The following is an 18,310-nucleotide window of genomic DNA, read 5'->3' as shown; positions in this document are numbered from 1 at the left end:
GACTTTTAGAACAGCAGCTCTGGCTCTAGTCTTCCCTGTTGTGGAGTATTGTTTGTCACTTTGGAACTGAAGTCACCACAACTCTCATGGACACACAGCTTAACAACAAGAATCATCTCTGGTACCTTATGATCTACTCCACTCCCATGGTTACCTTTTCTTTCCCACGTCACTCTTCTGTGCTTCAGAAGAGAAGAAGCCATCATCAAAGAAATAAAGAAAATCAGAAATAACATGTATCCTTCTATATATCAAGATATCTCTTCACCTCCAGTGCACTGCTTGCCTCCAGATCTTGCATAGTAAATTCCACAAGCCATACACATCTGTATGGCTTGTGGAATTATCAGATGATGATTTCCAGGGCTGTGGAATGAACTACAAACAAATATCTGATCACAGATCCACTTTTCAAACCTCCAGGATTCTATCTACTCCCAGATAGCACTATCGAGTGGTTAACTGAACTGTCAGTCCGTATACAGTTTTGCTCAATAATTTCTTGTAGTTCCCCCCCCTCCCTCCTGTCATATGCTAAAGAAATAAATACCTGGTTTTTAATTTGCTACTTCTATCTTGGAGCTTTCTTTATGTAATGGAACTGTCTTAACTCTCTTCACTTGCAAAATGATTACTTAGTTTCTCAATTATTTCTACTTTTGTCACTTTTCTACAATCAGCATTGATTAAAGTTAACCTTTCATAATATTCTTCATCTTATTAGCTACACAGCTAATCTCCTGTTGTAATCTGATATAGCTCTTCCTGCCTGTGCTTTGTATTGTTCATGGACATGCTAATCATCTTTTTCTTTATATTCTCTCCACTGTTTTTTTTCAGATCTTACTTTATCGTGCTGTTTCATTTAACTCCTACTTGGTTTATCTTCTCCTGACCTTGAGGATGCATTCAAATACTGCTTCCCTCAGTTCCTGACTTCTTATGCACTGTTCCCTTGTAGCTTCTTAGGTCATGGCACTGGTTTTGGTGTTCCACATACAGTAAAACCCCATTTTTACGTTCTCGCAATTTACGTTTTCCTGCCATTTACGTCATTTTCCGTTGGTCCCATCTTAAGGCCTATTCTTATGATGTTTTCCCGTAATTAACAACTTAATGTGGACATTATTTCCCGTGATTTGTGTTTTTTTCTTGGGTAGCAATACTGATTTTCGAATCAATTTCTTCTCATTCAAATGATTTCTGTGGAAATCTGCACATTTCTGTTCCCAGATGACGTTGCTTTCAGCTGTAGTTTCATTTCCGCCATCATGGTGACTTCCACACTTGCAGCAGTGATGAGCGATACCTTGAATTTTCAGTCACAGTACGAATTGATATTGCAGAATTTCTGCTACGTAATTTAGCGTGTGATAGTTGCTTTCAAGTTGCGGTGGTGGATAATCCCTGTTAGTAACATGGAAAAAAAAGACAGAAAATGTATTTCGGTAGAAGAAAAGATGGCAATTCTGCGACATGTAGATTGGCATGCCGGAACATGTGTGCATTTAGCAAAAGATCTTGGACACTCTGTGTCCACTTTGAACACGATAGTAAAAAAACAGGTCAAGCATTGAACTCAATACAAAGCAATCTGGCGCTATGTCAAAAAAAATGAAAATATATCTGGATATCAACATACGATGAATTGGATAAACTTGCAGTGGAGTGGTTTGTTTCTACGAGAGCGTTGGGTATTCCAGTCGATGGTACTATACTCTGAGCGAAAGCTCTTGAATTTGCTGCGAGGTTGGGGATTAATGGTTTTACTGCATCAAATGAATGGACTGATCGTTTCAAGACTCGTCACAATATTGTATATAATCAAGTGTGTGTGGAGAAAGTAATAGTGTTGCAGAGGAAACTGTAAAAGTGGAAACATGAACTAAAGACTATTATTCAGGACTACGAACCAAAAAATATTTTCAATGTTGATGAAACTGGGCTCTTTTATAACATTCTGCCAAGTAAAACATTGTGTTTTAAAGGAGAGAAGTGTCATGGTGGAAAACTCAGCAAGCAGAGGGTAACTGTTTTGCTCATGGTCAATACTGATGGATCAGAAAAATTACCTCCACTGGTAATTGGTAAATTTAAAAAGCCAAGGTGTTTTAAGAATGTGAAAAATCTGCCTAAGTATGATGCCAACAGCACAGCATAGATGACCAGCAGCATCTTCACATCCACCATGCATGCTCTGGATGCTAAAATGGGGACAAATCACTGCAAAATACTACTACTGATAGACAAATGTCCTGCACAGTCTAAAGATCTGCAGCTCAGAAATTAGATTAATGTTCTTTTCCCCCTAATTGTACAAGTGAGCTTCAACCGTTAGATCTGGGCATCATCCATGCATTTAAATGGAAATATAGAAAAATGCTTGTTGAAAAAGCTGTGTTTATGCTTGATAATTGTATGGACCCAAAACAAATGACCGTATCAATCCTTAATGCCATGCATTAGGTGGCCAAAGCATGGTTGCATGTTACTCCTGAAACCATATCCAACTGTTTCCAGAAGGCAGGAGTTATGTTTGTGGAAGAGGAAGAACAACTACATGAGGAAGAAGATATGTCAGAGCCCAACAACTGGTATGTGATGGATGAGTCTTCCTCATTTCAAGACTATGTTGATGCTTGTGTGATCACATCAGTGCTACCAAGTGTAGAAGACATTCTTTCCAACCACCTTCGTGAAGAAGAAGAGGAAGAAGTGGTTGAAGAAGACTGTGATCAAGAACCTACTGTCCCCTACTAGTAAAGAAGCAATGGAAGCTATCTCTGTTTTTAGGCAATATATTGCAAGTGCATCAGGAGACGATGGGGCATTTAATGCCTTATATGCCAGGTGAAACTTATAAGAGTGCAGAAAAAGCAAAAACAATCAATAATTAAAGATTTTTTTAAATAGAAAATGTAAGTAATTGTAAATTCATTTATTTTCAGTTATTAAATTTTGTAATCTAGTATGTAGACTCGCATGTTTTTTTACATTTCCTGCTATTTACACTTTTTTTCATCAGTCGCCTGGAAAGTGTAAAAAAGGGGTTTTACTGTATATCTTTTAAGTGAGAACTCCAAATATTTAGCAGCCTCCCAGGACAGGACTGTGTGGTCACTTCACTTTCCCTTATATGAGTGGATATCTTCATTATGGTTACATCATCTAATGCTATTACCAAATCCATCATCCTCAACTCCAGGATCCCTCCATCACTTGCTGTTTTAGATAGTTATCCCTTAGTAACTGTTTCTCTCTTGCCAGGTATTCTTTTCTCTCTCTACTTGCACTTGTGCTTATCTACTGATATATATCATCTATATCTTTCTTTGCACCATCTCCAGCAGCAACCAATATTATTTTTTGTGTTGTTGGTCACTTGCATACTAGATAGCCTCGAATGAATCATCACCCTCAAATGAGTCCTCAGTCTTAATCCTCCTTAACTTCTACTTTTGCTGGTCAGATGCACAGCTAATATCAGTAATACTTCTCCCATGCTATTTTTCCTTCTATATTCCCTAAAAATATAATGTCCTTTACATTCATTCCCTATAATTAAATCGCCTTCTGCAAACCAAGTCTTACTAATGCCAGTGATTTTGGGCCAAGTTGAGCTGATGAATGCCTAAAACACTTCCCTTTATTTCTGAGGCTTCTGGCATTTGTATATGTATGCATTTAACACCTTTTGGACCCACAGTTACTCTTGCATGTAATTGTCAACCTAATCGGATTCGAAATCTGTGAAACCACACTTGACATTGCATAATAATTTCTGTACTCACTAATTTGTCCCTGAGTGGCACACCTCCCACTTGACTGCATTCCCCAATACCTCTAGTTTCCCTGATTTTCCTTTTCCTCACTTTCTCCATATATCAAACTCCAAAACCATCCAAATGTAATCTCGCTGGCATGTACCACTCCTTTCTTCCATCAAATTCACTTCAGACATCTGTAAAGTGCATACCATTTCTTCTGCACAATCTTCTCATTGACTCATTTATAATCATGGCTTTTCTTCCCAATTGTGGCAGCAGACTCAGTCTTAACTCTTTTTTTCACTTCTTCCAGCAATGCTTTCATGTCTTCTCATTGAATATCACTCATTCTGCCAAAATAATAAAAATGCATTATTTTTTGTGTGTAGTTCCTGGTAAAAAATTAAAGGAAATTTAACAACCCCAATTAAACTTGCTCATATGAAAAGTGATATCTCTTACCAAAGCTGTATACATAAATATTTAGTGTAGTGTGTGATTTTTATATATAGTTCCTGGTAAAAAATGAAATTAAATTAAAAATTAAAGGAAATTTAACAGTCCCAATTAAACTTGCTCATATGAAAAGTGATATCTCTTACCAAAGCTGTATACATAAATATTTAGTGTAGTGTGCGATTTTTATATATATATATATGTGCTTGGTATTTTTAACATATATATATATATATATATATATATATATACACACACACACACACTGTTGAGGTTATTCTTCTTTACAGTCTTTGTAGAAGTCAATGGAGTTACACATCAATATATTCTAAAGTGAAGAATCCAAAATTTTCTTATCATAGGCTTTATTTGCAGCTCGATGAAGGGACAGTGACCTTCAATGCAGATGCCTTTATGGTATGTAAATTAGTTGCTTAACATGAAACAGTTATTAGTATATAAATTCTTCAGTATGATATAATTTGATGTGCCAACTTACATTTACAACTCACAGTATTTAGTGAGTTATTTTATGTTTAGGTTAAGAATTTGCTGTTTTAAGGATACTTGTGACATAAGACTGAATGATAAATGCACATAAACACAAGAAAGATATTTAATTAACCAAATATTTCGGTCTGGAAATAGCAGACCATCTTCAGTGGTATTACAAGAACAGTTTTAAAAAATACAAGCTAGAATACTAACAATAGATCGTTAAAAATAGAACACGCCACGTGATGTTATATCACTAAGTATTAAGTTTAAAATGGAACATTTTGAAGTAGAGACATGATCAAAAAAAAAAAAAATTAATGAGTAATCTTGATTAGACTTTCCCAGATTTTTGATATAGATATACAGTCATTACGATTCAGGTTGGGATGATGGAGTAAGGCCTCCATGCTTTCCTTGAACAAACGTTCGAACCTATAACGGGATCTATGTAAGAGGCGAGTCCTGCACCAAAAGATGCTGTGGTCAGTTTCAACCCAGTGTTGAGCCAATCCAGACTTTGTGGAGGATTATAAGAATTGAAGTCGCAATACATTGAGTGCCTATTCCTTATATCTCCGGTATTTCAGAACCTATCGCAAGAATTTTGAAGAAATATGATTTAACAGCTACGTATTCACCTATTAACAAATTATCTTCTCATTTTCCTTCTCCTAAAGACAAACGCTCAACTTTATCTCTTCCTGGAGTTTATCAAATTCCTTGCAACTGTGATCTTTCCTATTTTGGACAGACTGGATGTTCTCTTGAAAAAAGAATCCAAGAACATCAATACTCCATTCTTCACAACAAACCTGAAAAGTCTGGATTGGCTCAACATGGGATTGAAACTGACCACAGCATCTTTTGGTCCAGGACTCGCATCTTACATAGATCCCGTTATAGGTTCGAACGTTTGTTCAAGGAAAGCGTGGAGGCCTTACTCCATCATCCCAACCTGAATCGTAATGACTGTATATCTATATCAAAAATCTGGGAAAGTCTAATCAAGATTACTCATTATTTTTTTTTTTTTCCCCCAATCATGTCTCTACTTCAAAATGTTCCATTTTATACTTAATACTTAGTGATATAACATCACGCGGCATGTTCTATTTTTAACGATCTATTATTAGTATTCTAGCTTGTATTTTTTAAAACTGTTCTTGTAATACCACTGAAGATGGTCTGCTATTTCCAGATCGAAATATTTGGTTAATTAAATATCTTTCTTGTGTTTACGTGCATTTATCATTCGTGTTTAGGTTAAATATGAGTAATTTTTGTATATTTATTTGATGTCCAAGGCTAGTGCTGACTTTTAGGTAGTCCATGTATACAGGGCTAGAATTATATGGTTTCAGTTTATTAGTAACTGTGAAAGGCCAGGAGGTGACCTTTTTTTAAGGAGTCTGAAGTGATCTGTGTATTGGCAGGGTCAGATCACTTCACAAACTCCTTGGTACTTTTTCTTGTAGAATGTGCTTAAACAAGAACAGCAAAATCAGTTTCAGATGGTGACTGCATTGATATTTTTGTTGAATTCAGACTTCATTTGGTGCATCAGTTGCAGTCACTGAGATTAAATTAGATGAGCAAGAAAGAATGTGAATATTTATATATAGTGAAACCTGTGGGGTATCCATAACTATAGAATAACACGTATCCACAGTAAATAACTTTTATTATGTAAATATTTCATCTTATGTATCATAAGACATCATCAGTACAATTATCGGACAACAAATAGGAATTGGAATCCTTCTATGTATGCAATCGCGTGTTCATGGATTAAAACTACTGAGCTGAAATTAAAATAATTAAATTAAAATAGAACAGATAAATTATTTAATACAATTGAGGATAACAATTTTCCAAACTTTTAGAATAGTGAGAAAGCCATTCCGATTAAGATTAGGTCTATGAAGTAAGGTCACAGCACTTGCTTTATTTAAACATTCATGTTTATATATGGATCTATGTAGTAGCTTAGAGTTTTGCCATTGGATCCTATGGTTAGTGTTTTCAATTCCATCTTACATAAGAGGAAATATTATTATCTGACACCTCCAGGGAGTCCAAGGCCTCATCGAGAAAAATATTTACATAATAAAAAGGTTATTTTATTATTATTACTGTGTCATACCTGTTATTCTATAATAATGTGAATAATTATAAGAGGGATGTAAGTATTGAGAAAGGGATATAAAATGCAGAGGTTTAGGAATTTAATTTCCTAAAGTGCAGTGCAAATAATAAAAAGGAAAATAAGGGTCAAGAAAATGTCATTGAAAATAGCAAAAGCAGCAAGAATATGGGGGGATGGCAGTGAATGTGGAGTAGATGAGGAGCATGAGAGACTTAATAATGGTTTCAGGAAAGTGTATAATTGCATTGGATGGCTGGAGAAACTAGGGAGAGAAAGTGATTGTGGTTTCGTACTTGAGAGTATGGGAGATGAGCAAGTATCAAAAGTATGTGGATAGCAAAATATTGCAGACTAGGAGAGTGAAGCTATAGAGAAGAATGAAAAAGTGCAAAAGCTGGTTGTTTTGGTTGACACAGATAACTTAAGAAAGCATAAATAATGCAGCATGAATTTGTAAGTATTGTTGGGAATAGAGAATATGTATTTAGAGAGAGTTGAGAAGCTGTAATGGGCAGAATGGTAGAGGAAGTGAGGAAGCAAGCAATGATTGCAATTTTTTTAAGTTGATTTTTTCCATAATTATAATAAAATATATAACCACATAATAACCACAAACTTGGTATTACTGCAAGTCATTATGGCTACTGCACTGAGATGATTGGTCTTTAACAGTTGTTTGTTTTCAGCAACTTACAAATAGTGTTCATGAATTTAATTGACTGGAAAAGATGAGTAAGAAAGCTAACTATGACATGTGATTTTGCTATATATGAATTCTTACTGAAAAGATGAAATAAATATATGTAGAAGGAGCAAAGACCAGAAAGAAAAGGAAAAACTCGAAAATAGAACAGCACTAATAAATGGTAAATTTCCCAGGAGTCCACATCTCTTAAGTAGTATAAACCAAGGCAATTCTGATGACAAAGCTTATATTCTCATAAGCTCTCTGGTAAATTTTGAAATTTAAGTTTCTTTTTATATTTGGCTATAAAATATGGATAGATCCATAATACCACTTCATTATCTTTTTCATGCCATTTGAAGTCTTTTGGCCTCTGTACTTTAGAATTTGACACCTACTTAGTGTTCACTTATGATGAATTTAACTTTCTGACACCAATTCTATGGTACTGAATAGGAGTTTTTGCCCTTTTTAGATTTCTGCTTTCAAACAAACAGTTTGAAACAGCAGTCAGGACAGAAAATCAACTCTTAAAAGGTGAATGCATGGGTTTTCCTGGGCAGAGTCCCTTCTTTTAAGCAGTGCAACTCAGATGCCAAAAGTTATATTTTCCTAAACTCATTGGTAAATTTTGAAACTGAAGTTTCTTTGTATATTTAGCATCTGAAATATATAGGAATCCGTGATATTTTGGCCGAGTTGTTAGCGTATCCACTCTCCAGCCTAAAGGCTGCGGGTTCGAATCCTGCCATGGGCATGGATGTTTGTGATTGTCTGTGAAAATACTAGTGGTGGTGGTGGTGGTGGTGAGTGATAGTGCAGTTGTAGTTGGCATTAGTGCAGTTGTAGTTGGTGGATTGAGTGGTGTAGACAGAGAGTTGTAGGGTAGGTGCCCTCCCTCGATGAGTCTTTGGATTCCCTGGAGGTGTCATGTAATAATAATAATATCCCTACTTCAGTATCTTACTCATGCTAAATTGTGAAGTTTTTTTAAAGCCAAAAGGCTCTATACTTAGAATTAGATGGAAATATTTATATTATTTACAAGTAACACACTTTTAGCAAAATCAAATGTAGGGATGAGGGAACACTGAAATTCTTCAAACAAGTTCTTCCAAATGTTTTTTCTTATTCAAAAATAATTCATTGCTTTTATTGAATTTGTATTATCACAGATATAAACTACATGGACAGAATAATAACATAAATGGCAAATAAAACTTTTGGAAAAAGATGGGAGATCATCATACATCCAGAAAAACCAGGTTCATGTATGCTTGCTAGCAGTATTATATAAATTATTTAAATTCATTATATTTCAGGATTTTATAAGAACATTATCAAAATGCCACCTTTAAAACCCTCAATTCCAGCATAACTCCAGCCTTGTCAAAACAAAAGAGATTACTTTTTTAAAATTCGTTCTCACTCATGAGGTATTTAAGTAACTCATAGCACACCTAATACCACAAGCAGGCCAAAGATTAAATAATACAAGACTGTGTGTGGGAGAAGTGGAGAGCTAGGCGTGAACTGTCTTCTCTGTTGTTATTAATGTTTCTAATATGCTCTCTTGGTCTAATTTCCAAACTTCTAGATGTTTTCCCTATGTAAGCAAGGCCACAAGAACATAGAATATTGTAAACTCTGTGATAATTTGTTGAAACGGTTGTGGCCTTTAGCTGAACATAGCAGAGTTTGTATAGTCACAATGGTTGAAAGCCACTCTTGTGTTATGAGATTGGCAATTTTGAGAGAAAGTCTATCAATATAAGAGATGAAAACTGTACCATTTTTTTAGAATATCTATTGCTCACCAGTAGTTGGAGAAGCTAATCCATCTCCTGTAATAAGGATTGCCCTTTTTTTTTTTTTTTTTTTTTTCAGCATATGTATAATACCTAATTTTTGCAATATATGGTGCAATGAAGAGATATGTAGGTAATGACCTGTATGAGTGTGCTTCTGGTATATGCTAAGAGAGAGATCATGTTGGAGATGCTAATAACAACAGAAGACACATCAGAACCTAGCTTTCCACTTCTCCCACACTTACCATAATACTAAATGGGACAAGAACTCCAAGCCTTACATAGAAGACAACTTCAGTGCCTGCAACATCAAAAAGTCTACAATGGTTATCAATTCACAAGGCACACTTAACAGAAACCAAGGGATGATTTTATGATATTTGGAAGGTATGAGTGACAGCCATATTTCTACATTTTATATGAAGTATATTAAATACTTCATATATAATACTTCAAATAAATACTTCACTGGGGTGCTTAAGGGTCAAAGCTGTATAACTGAGAAGAGACCTCCACATAGCCTTTAAAGGAATGCAGAAAACCGACCAGGGCTTCTGACCTAATGTCGAATCCTCACCTTCTCGTGGTGCACCCTATTGGGTATCTACTTTGATACTGAACGAACGAGGATGGGCTGGCAATTTGGGATTTAGCCGACCAAATTGTATTCTTATTGGTTAAACCAAAATAAAAAATGATGGCACAACATGACAAAATTTCATGCCGGCTGGGGCATCGCCCGGTTAAACAAGGCCCCCGTTGTTTTCGCCAGGGAACCAGGGCGAACAGCGAAAAGTCAGCTACTAGAACAAATCTTAAAACAAACCCCAACTCAACATCACCAGAGTTAAAGATCGGTACTATCAACGTAAGAAGCCTGAATGGCAAAGAAATGGAGCTAGCTAGCTGAGGAATTAGATAAGTACCAGATCGACATAATAGGGGTGACTGAAACAAAAAAGACCAAAACTGGTGAGATCTTTCTGAGCAATAAATACAAAATGTTATATTCAGGCAATGACAATCAAGGAAAAGAAGGAGTAGCCATAGTATTCAACACAAAATACGAGGCTAATCTTCTTGAATGGCAGTCAGTCTCAAGTAGAGTAATGTGGGCAAATATGAGAATGGGAAACTGGACAATGAGACTTATTTGTGCCTATGGTCCCACAGAAGGTTCTACTAAGGTAGAAGTGGAGGAATTTTTTGAGGCTTTAGAAAAAGCAGCTGACACAATGAAAAAGGAAAAGTTGGTCCTTGTTGGGGATCTAAATAGTAGAGTAGGAAATGATTGTGAGACATACAAAAATATTTTGGGAAAATTTGGAGAAAAGAGCAAAGCTAATAATAATGGCAAATATCTGTTGGATTTCTGCTCAGGACATGGACTGGTTATTACTAACACCATGTTCCAACATAAAAATGTGCACAAATTCACATGGAGAGAAGAGGCTAGGGAATAAGAAAAGTCTCATTGACTATGTTATTGTTGATAGTGATGTTTTCTCCCTGGTGCAGGACACCAGAGTGTACAGAGGATTTGAAATTGGAAGTGATCACTATTTAGTCTTGAGCAGGATAAAATTGAATTTCATATTGAAAAGAATAACATGTAAGAAAGTTTTAAAGCGAATAAAAGTTGAGCAGCTCTCAGATGTGAACTGTAGACTAACATACAGAAATATTATTGAAAAGAAAATGAAAGAGTTTGAGAACAGGAATCAAACCTTCAGTGGCAAACTCTGAAGGAAACATTGATTGATTCTGCCAGAGAGGCATGTGGTGAGGTTGTGTGCAAGGATAAAAAAATCAGAACTCCCTGGTGGACAAAGGAAGTTAAAGAGGCAGTGAAGGAAAAGAAGAAAGCATATCAAAAGTTCCTGGCAAATAAGTCAGCTTTTACTCTTACAGAATACAGAGACAAATGTAAGAAAGCTAAACAGTGTGTAAAACTAGCTAAACAAAAGTCATGGGAGGACTTTGGCAAGAATATAGAAAATAAATATCAAGAAGATGGCAAAATATTCTGGAGGTTGTTGAAGAAGCTTAGGAATGGAGGAAAGACTGCTGTAAAAGGAATTAGAGATGATAAAGGTGAAATGAAAACAGGAGAAAAAGATATCCTTGAAGTATGGAGTAATTACTTTGAAAAACTGCTAAATGAAACAAGCAGTGATGACAGCACAATGATAAAAAACACTTACCAGGTATGCAGTCAGGAATACATATCCATACTTGAAGTAGAAAAAGCCATCAAAGGCTTGAAATGCGGAAAGGCAGCAGGAGTAGATGATATTCGACCAGAAATGCTGAAGTATGGTGGTATAAGAGTCTTACAGTGGCTGCACTGCATAGTTCAGAAAGCCTGGACAGAGGGACGAATTCCCGATGATTGGAGTAGAGCTCTCATAGTATCCATATATAAAAAGGGAAATAAAACTGAATGTGAGAATTACAGAGGTATTTCCCTACTGAGTGTTCCTGGCAAGATCTATGCAAGTATACTTGAGAAACGGTTGAGAAGAATTGTGGAAGAAAAGCTTGGTGAAGAACAAGCTGGATTCAGGCCAAATAGAGGCTGTCAGGATCAGATCTTCACTTTACGACAAATAGTCGAGAAAGCATGGGAATATAACAAAGATCTGTATTTAAGTTTTGTTGATTTGGAAAAGGCATATGACAAGGTGCCAAGAGAGAAGCTATTCAATACGCTGCAGTTATATGGTGTCAATGGGGCATTATATCAAGCAATACTTAGTCTTTATTTGAGTTGTGAGTCAGCAGTTAGAATTGAAGGAAGTACAGGAAGATGGTTTAATGTTAAATCTGGTGTGAGACAAGGATGTACATTATCCCCTCTGTTATTCATTATCCATATGGATCACATTATGAAGGAATGTGGTATTAAACCTGATATCAAAATTGGAGATGTTAATGTCAATTCTTTGCTTTATGCGGATGATGTTATACTTCTAAATAAATCCGCTACAAGTCTGCAAGATTCTCTGACTAAATTGAATAGCTGTTGTAATAGATGTGGTATGAAGGTCAGCAATAAAAAGACAAAGACAATGAAAATAGGCAGAATCATTGAAAATGTCAACTGTGTTGTGAATGGAGAACCTGTGGAACAAGTAAAACATTTCAGCTACTTAGGCACAATTTTTACTGAAGATGGTAAACTAAATATAGAAATAGACAACAGAATCAGCAAAGCTGGTATCGTGGGAAGTCAATTGAATAAATTCATATGGAATAAGAAAGAAATTAGTCGGAACACTAAATTAGCTGTATACAAGACTGTGTTCAAACCAATTTTAACTTATGGATCTGAGAGCTGGGTCAGAAGTAAAACACTTGACCAAAGACTAGAGACCGCAGATATGAGAGTCCTGAGAAAGATTATAGGCGTGAACAGATGGCATCAATGGCAATATCATATTAAAAATGAGGATATTAGGAAAGAACTTGACATTGTCAGCATCCAGGAATGCGTTAGCAGAGCTAATCTCAGATGGTATGGTCACTTAAATAGAATGGGAGAGGAAAGATTAGCAAAACAAGTGTTCTCTGCCAGGTTGGCAGGAAAACGACCCAGAGGAAGACCAAGATATGGGTGGATTGATACGGTACAAAGTGCCTTAGACGATAGAAATATAAGATCTGATAATGTTGGAATCTTGACAAGTAACAGACTGATTTGGAGGAAAATTGTAGATAGGAAGTTAGTAATGATGTAATTTTTTCATGTAGTACTGTCATATCCTGTACACCCCTTGAGGGTACGTGGCAGGAATTTGATGATGATGATTATGATGAAGTATGTGAGCATGAAGCTTCATTGCATGAGAATATGCTATGGATGGAGAAAGTGATGGTTCAACTTATAGCCAAATCTTACTGCAGAAATGATCATTATGGTAAACTATAATGATTGTATAAATTACACACTGATAGTTTTTTGTTTAAAGGAAATTTGCGATAGCAACCTAATCATCAATATTGGTTTTCACTGTAATGCGTCATAAGTAATTTTGCCAGTGCATGATGTGTTTGTTGTTAAAAAAACAAACAATAAAACAAACAAAAAAAAAAAAAATTGGCAGCAGTGTGTTCTGCATTATCATGTAAAGTGTCTCTGCTGCAATTTGTTAACAAAAATTTCATGTACAGTTTTCCCTACATTGACCTACATGTATGCAATGTGTATGATTAAAGTTTATACTAAATATGCATATAATAACTCCAAAAATAATGAATGTTAACTTTTGGAAAAAAGGATACTAGAGAGGAGAAAAATAAATCCGTTACAAGTCTGCAAGATTCCCTGACTAAATTGAATAACTGTTGTAATAGATATGGTATGAAGGTCAGCAATAAAAAGACAAAGATAATGAAAATAGGCAGAATTGTTTAAAATGTCAACTGCGTTGTGAACGGAGAACCTGTTAAACAAGTAAAACATTTCAGCTACTTAGGCACGATTTTTAGTGAAGGTGGTAAATTAAATATGGAAATAGACAACAGAATCAACAAAGCTGGTATGGTAGGAAGTCAAGTGAATAAATTCACATGGAATAAGAGAGGAAATTAGTCAAAAACACTAAATTAGCTGTATACAAGACATGTTCAAACCAGTTTTAACTTATGGATCTGAGAGCTGGGTCAGAAGTAAAACACTTGACCAAAGACTAGAGACCGCAGATATGAGAGTCCTTAGAAAGATTAGAGGCATGAACAGATGGCATCAATGGCAATATCATATTAAAAACGAGGATATTAGGAAAGAACTTGACATTGTCAGCATCCAGGAAAGCATTAGCAGAGCTAATCTCAGGTGGTATGGTCATTTAAACAGAATGGGTGAGGAAAGATTAGCAAAACAAGTATTCTCAGTGTTCTCTGCCAGGTTGGTAGGAAAACGACCCAGAGGAAGACCAAGATATAGGTGGATTGATACTGTACAAAGTATCTTAGACGATAGAAATATAAGATCTGATAATGTTGGAGTCTTGACAAGTAACAGACTGATTTGGAGGAAAATTGTAGATAGGAAGTTAGTAATGATGTAAATTTTTCATGTAGTACTTATCATATCCTGTACACCCCTTGAGGGTACATGGCAGGAATTTGATGATGATGATGATGATGATGTATATTAAATACATGTTTATCTAAATAAGGACACTGAAAGTGAAATTAGCTGTTCATGTGACTTCTAGTATTTTCATACATAATTCATGTTCTTTGCTGTGATAGATAAGAGAGTAACAAAAATAATCTCTTCATTTCTTATTAGATCTTTCCACACATCATACTGTAACTTTTCTGCCAACGGTCACACATATCCGCTGAATGATGACTAACTTGTGTCAGCTTCGACGTATTTCTGTTTTTTTACTTTTGCGTAATGGTTCCTACATGTTTGGTTATGTAATGTTTCATCTTTACCCCTTATTGTATCTTTTTGTTTTTCCTAACCCAGAAGAAGCCACTAGCACATGTCGCAAAATGGGTTGGTTTAACTATCTATATTATCACGACCTATTATACCCATTGTCGGTTATCTTTTGTCATTAAAAAATAAAAATAAAGTAAAATAAAAAAAATAAAGAGGAGTCCTATCTCTTTTATATCTCCGCACCCTATCGGCACCTTCCGTAATCTTCCTCCCACCGACTCATCGATAGCGCTCAACGCGATATCTCTCGGTAGAGGATTTCTTCTTTTCTGCCTACTTATCATGTGCCGTGTACACACAATATGCTTGCAGCAACTTCCTTTAATCCTGTGCTCTTGGCCTTGGATTACGCTACAATTATCGTTAAAAATTGTGTCATTCATCTAAGCTTTGTCTATCTAATTCCTAGAAATGGTATACTGCTTTAATCATACTTTTATGTTCTTTTCTCTAGTATTTTACTGCCAATTCTTTCTACATAATGGAATAACACTTCTTTCTTATGCATTTTCACAATTATTATCTTTTTGTTTAATATATCCAATTTTGTTCACATATATATAGTTTACACTTTTAGATGCAAGCAAATTTTCTATTATAGGTTCTTTACTTGTTAAATTATGAAACAATAAATTCTCTTAGGAATTTTACCAATCACAATTTAACAATAGCCAACAGCACTTGTGTTCATATGTAGCAACCTACATTACACTACAAATAGTCATAATGAATTTAGTAATATGTCTGTTTCGCAGATCTAGGAAATGAAGGTGGAGAAAAGGGAGGTTTTTTTTTTTTTTTTTTTGAGATTGTATAAGCCATCTGTCATCATCTCAGCCCTTTTTCTGTGTTCAGTGCAGGACATAAAATGCAAGTAATTTTCATATAGTTCTTTCTCTAGCTCATATCTATCATTTCCAGCAGGAGTGACATCCCATACGTCTACATTTTATATGAAGTATATTAAATACATCTTTATCTAAATAAGGACACTAAAAGTGAAATTAGCTGTTCATGTGACTTCCAGTGTTTCCATAACAAAAGTTTTTCAGTAACAAAAATAATCTCTTTACTTTTTCTTCATTAAATAAAAAGGACCTGTCTTTGTGAAGCCAAAAATGGAAGGTGAAAACCACATCATGTAAAGCCATGATGTGATTTTTCATAACTAATAAGAAAAAAATCTGGCAGTGTTAAAAAAGTTATGCATTTCACAAAGACAAGGCCTTTTCTACAGTTTGTTCCATGACTTATGGGCCACCCTGTATAATACATTCTTGAGGTTAGGTGAACATCACTCATCCTCTGCCAGGATACTGAAGTTCTGCATGAATTTGATAACAGTAAGATAAAATGTGTTTAGTGATGTAGTATGAGTCTTATTTACATATTTTACCTGCTACTATTCAGTAATAATGGCAATTATGGGTTAAGTTGTTCTTTTAATATTTTTAGGGAATGGATTATTTCTTCAAACATAGGCTAATAGATGACCATCCAACTGAGATAGCAAGGTTCTTTCATAATACAAGGTTGCTCAATTTGAGACAAATGCGACTCTATTTAGATATAAGGTAGGGATATGATTTACCATATTATGATCATAGAGATGCAATTAAGTATATTTATAATTACTCCTCTAATCTTGCAAGACATAAAACTTAGAATATTCAATGGTGGCTGAAATTTTTTTATAACAAACAGCAAACGTTTAGAAATTTATTTTGCATAGGCTATAGAGAATTGTATAGTCCTCTTCTTGCAAAAGGATAAGAATACAAAAATTAAATAAATAAACATGAATTCTTATTTTTAAAAAGTGACAACAGTAGTCACATCAAAGCATTATGTGATTTGAAAACTCTTGTATCCTGAAGACAAGTTTTCAGAATACAATGGTGTCTATATTTCAGCAAGCTACTATATTTAGGGATTAAAGCAGTGTTTCTCAACCTTTTTGCTCATGGATCTCTCACCCAATCATACATTTGTGTTGGAAAGGACGGAAAATAATGTTCGATTTTTATCATCAGTTCCAGGTGGATTACAATAAGACCTGAAATTTGATGATATCCTTCTTTACTTTTAAGCCCCACCAGTAATTGAAACATATCAAGATTCCCTTTTGTAACATAATTTTTCCAAAGATTCGGCCTTCTTTTAAATCCAAGAATCTTGTCACTTGAGTTAATATATTTTCTCCTGGGCCCTGCAGCAATTTGTTCAGCATATTAATGTAATGAAAAATGTCAGCTAAATAGGCTAGTATCTGCACCCACTTTTGATCTTCAAAACACTTAGCAAAATCTTGTTTATTGTTTTCTTGAAAATATCTTTGCAATTCTTGTTTCCTGAGTCTTTTCACTGACACTGAATTTATTCATAAGAGCTGCACACTGTTTCTTTTGAGATTGTAATAGCGTTTTAAAATAATCAGCACTTTTATTTTCCATATCATTGTAATTTTTCGTGAAACGTCTTTTCAATTTTGCTGGAGCTATTGCTGTATTTGAAAGTTGTTTGCCACAGACGAAACACAGTGGAAGAGAACAATCTGGATCACCAGTCAATGTAAAACCCATTGGTAAGTAATTTTCATTGAAAAGATGAACCTTTTTTGTATTCGATTTTGTATTTGTGTTTTGAAATTCATTATGAGATTCTAATTCTTCATCACTAGCCTCTTCAGAATTGTCTGGATTTTTTCTCTTCAAAAATTCCACATTTTAATGGTTAGAAATTTCTATAAAATAAAAAATGTAACAAAGATGATAAATCAAAATTAGACTAATAAAACTGAAACACAAAACATAAATAAAGAAAAACAAAAGAAATACATGGGAAAACATGGAGAGAGAGAGAGAGAGAAAACGGAACAACTCCAGTATATGGTGATCATTGTTTATATCACGCAAAGCACTTATGTAACCTTACTTTCATTCATCATTCAGAACAAACTATCGATATATCGAATTGAAAGTGTGAATATATTTTCACGTAGGTTAGCTAACAGTGGTTGCCGCGTAACTCAAATGAAATTGGTCTTGAAACAATAAAAATACTTAATACATGCGATGCTATCATTAAAGGTATTAGTTTTTTTTTTAAAAAATTGGTTAAATTAAAGGACTAAAAAAATTAGTTTATAAAACAGATTCAGTTATGTGTCAATGGGGCATTATATCAAGCAATACTTAGTCTGTATTTGAGTTGTAAGTTGGAAGATGGTTTAATGTTAAATCTGGTGTGAGACAAGGGTGTACGTTATCCCCTCTGTTATTCACTATCTATATGGATCAAATTATGAAGGAAAGTGGTATTAAACATGATAACAGAATTGGAGATATTAATGTCAGCTCATTGCTTTATGCGGACGATGTTATATTTCTAAATAAATACGCTACAAGTTTGCAAGATTCCCTGACTGAATTGAATAACTGTTGTAATAGATATGATATGAAGGTCAGCATTAAAAAGACAAAGATA

At 34.8% G+C, this 18,310-nt stretch overlaps 2 protein-coding genes across 5 annotated transcripts in view; one reads left to right on the top strand and one right to left on the bottom strand.

Moving 5' to 3' along the window:
- Positions 1-18,310, top strand: part of LOC150107413 (F-box only protein 8-like) — a 103,314-nt gene that overhangs the window by 39,436 nt on the left and 45,568 nt on the right. For 3 of the 4 annotated variants that reach the window (XM_090391873.1, XM_090391875.1, XM_090391874.1), the window contains exons 5-6: positions 4,514-4,640; positions 16,280-16,398. In XM_090391873.1, the coding sequence (XP_090247999.1) occupies positions 4,514-4,640; positions 16,280-16,398 (246 nt within the window). The remainder of the gene's footprint in view (positions 1-4,513; positions 4,641-16,279; positions 16,399-18,310) is intronic. The other variant, XM_090391876.1, reaches the window with a different exon arrangement.
- Positions 17,472-18,310, bottom strand: part of LOC150107412 (ethylmalonyl-CoA decarboxylase-like) — a 99,917-nt gene continuing 99,078 nt past the window's right edge. Inside the window, exon 5 of the mRNA XM_090391872.1 lies at positions 17,472-17,567. Coding sequence (XP_090247998.1) covers positions 17,535-17,567 — 33 coding nt within the window. The 3' untranslated portion in view covers positions 17,472-17,534. The remainder of the gene's footprint in view (positions 17,568-18,310) is intronic.

This window comes from Typopeltis vanoorti, chromosome 4 (genome assembly GCF_054136105.1).
Source record: "Typopeltis vanoorti isolate ZY-2024b chromosome 4, IOZ_Tvanoo_1.0, whole genome shotgun sequence".
NCBI lineage: Eukaryota > Metazoa > Arthropoda > Arachnida > Uropygi > Thelyphonidae > Typopeltis > Typopeltis vanoorti.
This window is presented reverse-complemented; position numbering and strand designations above follow the sequence as displayed.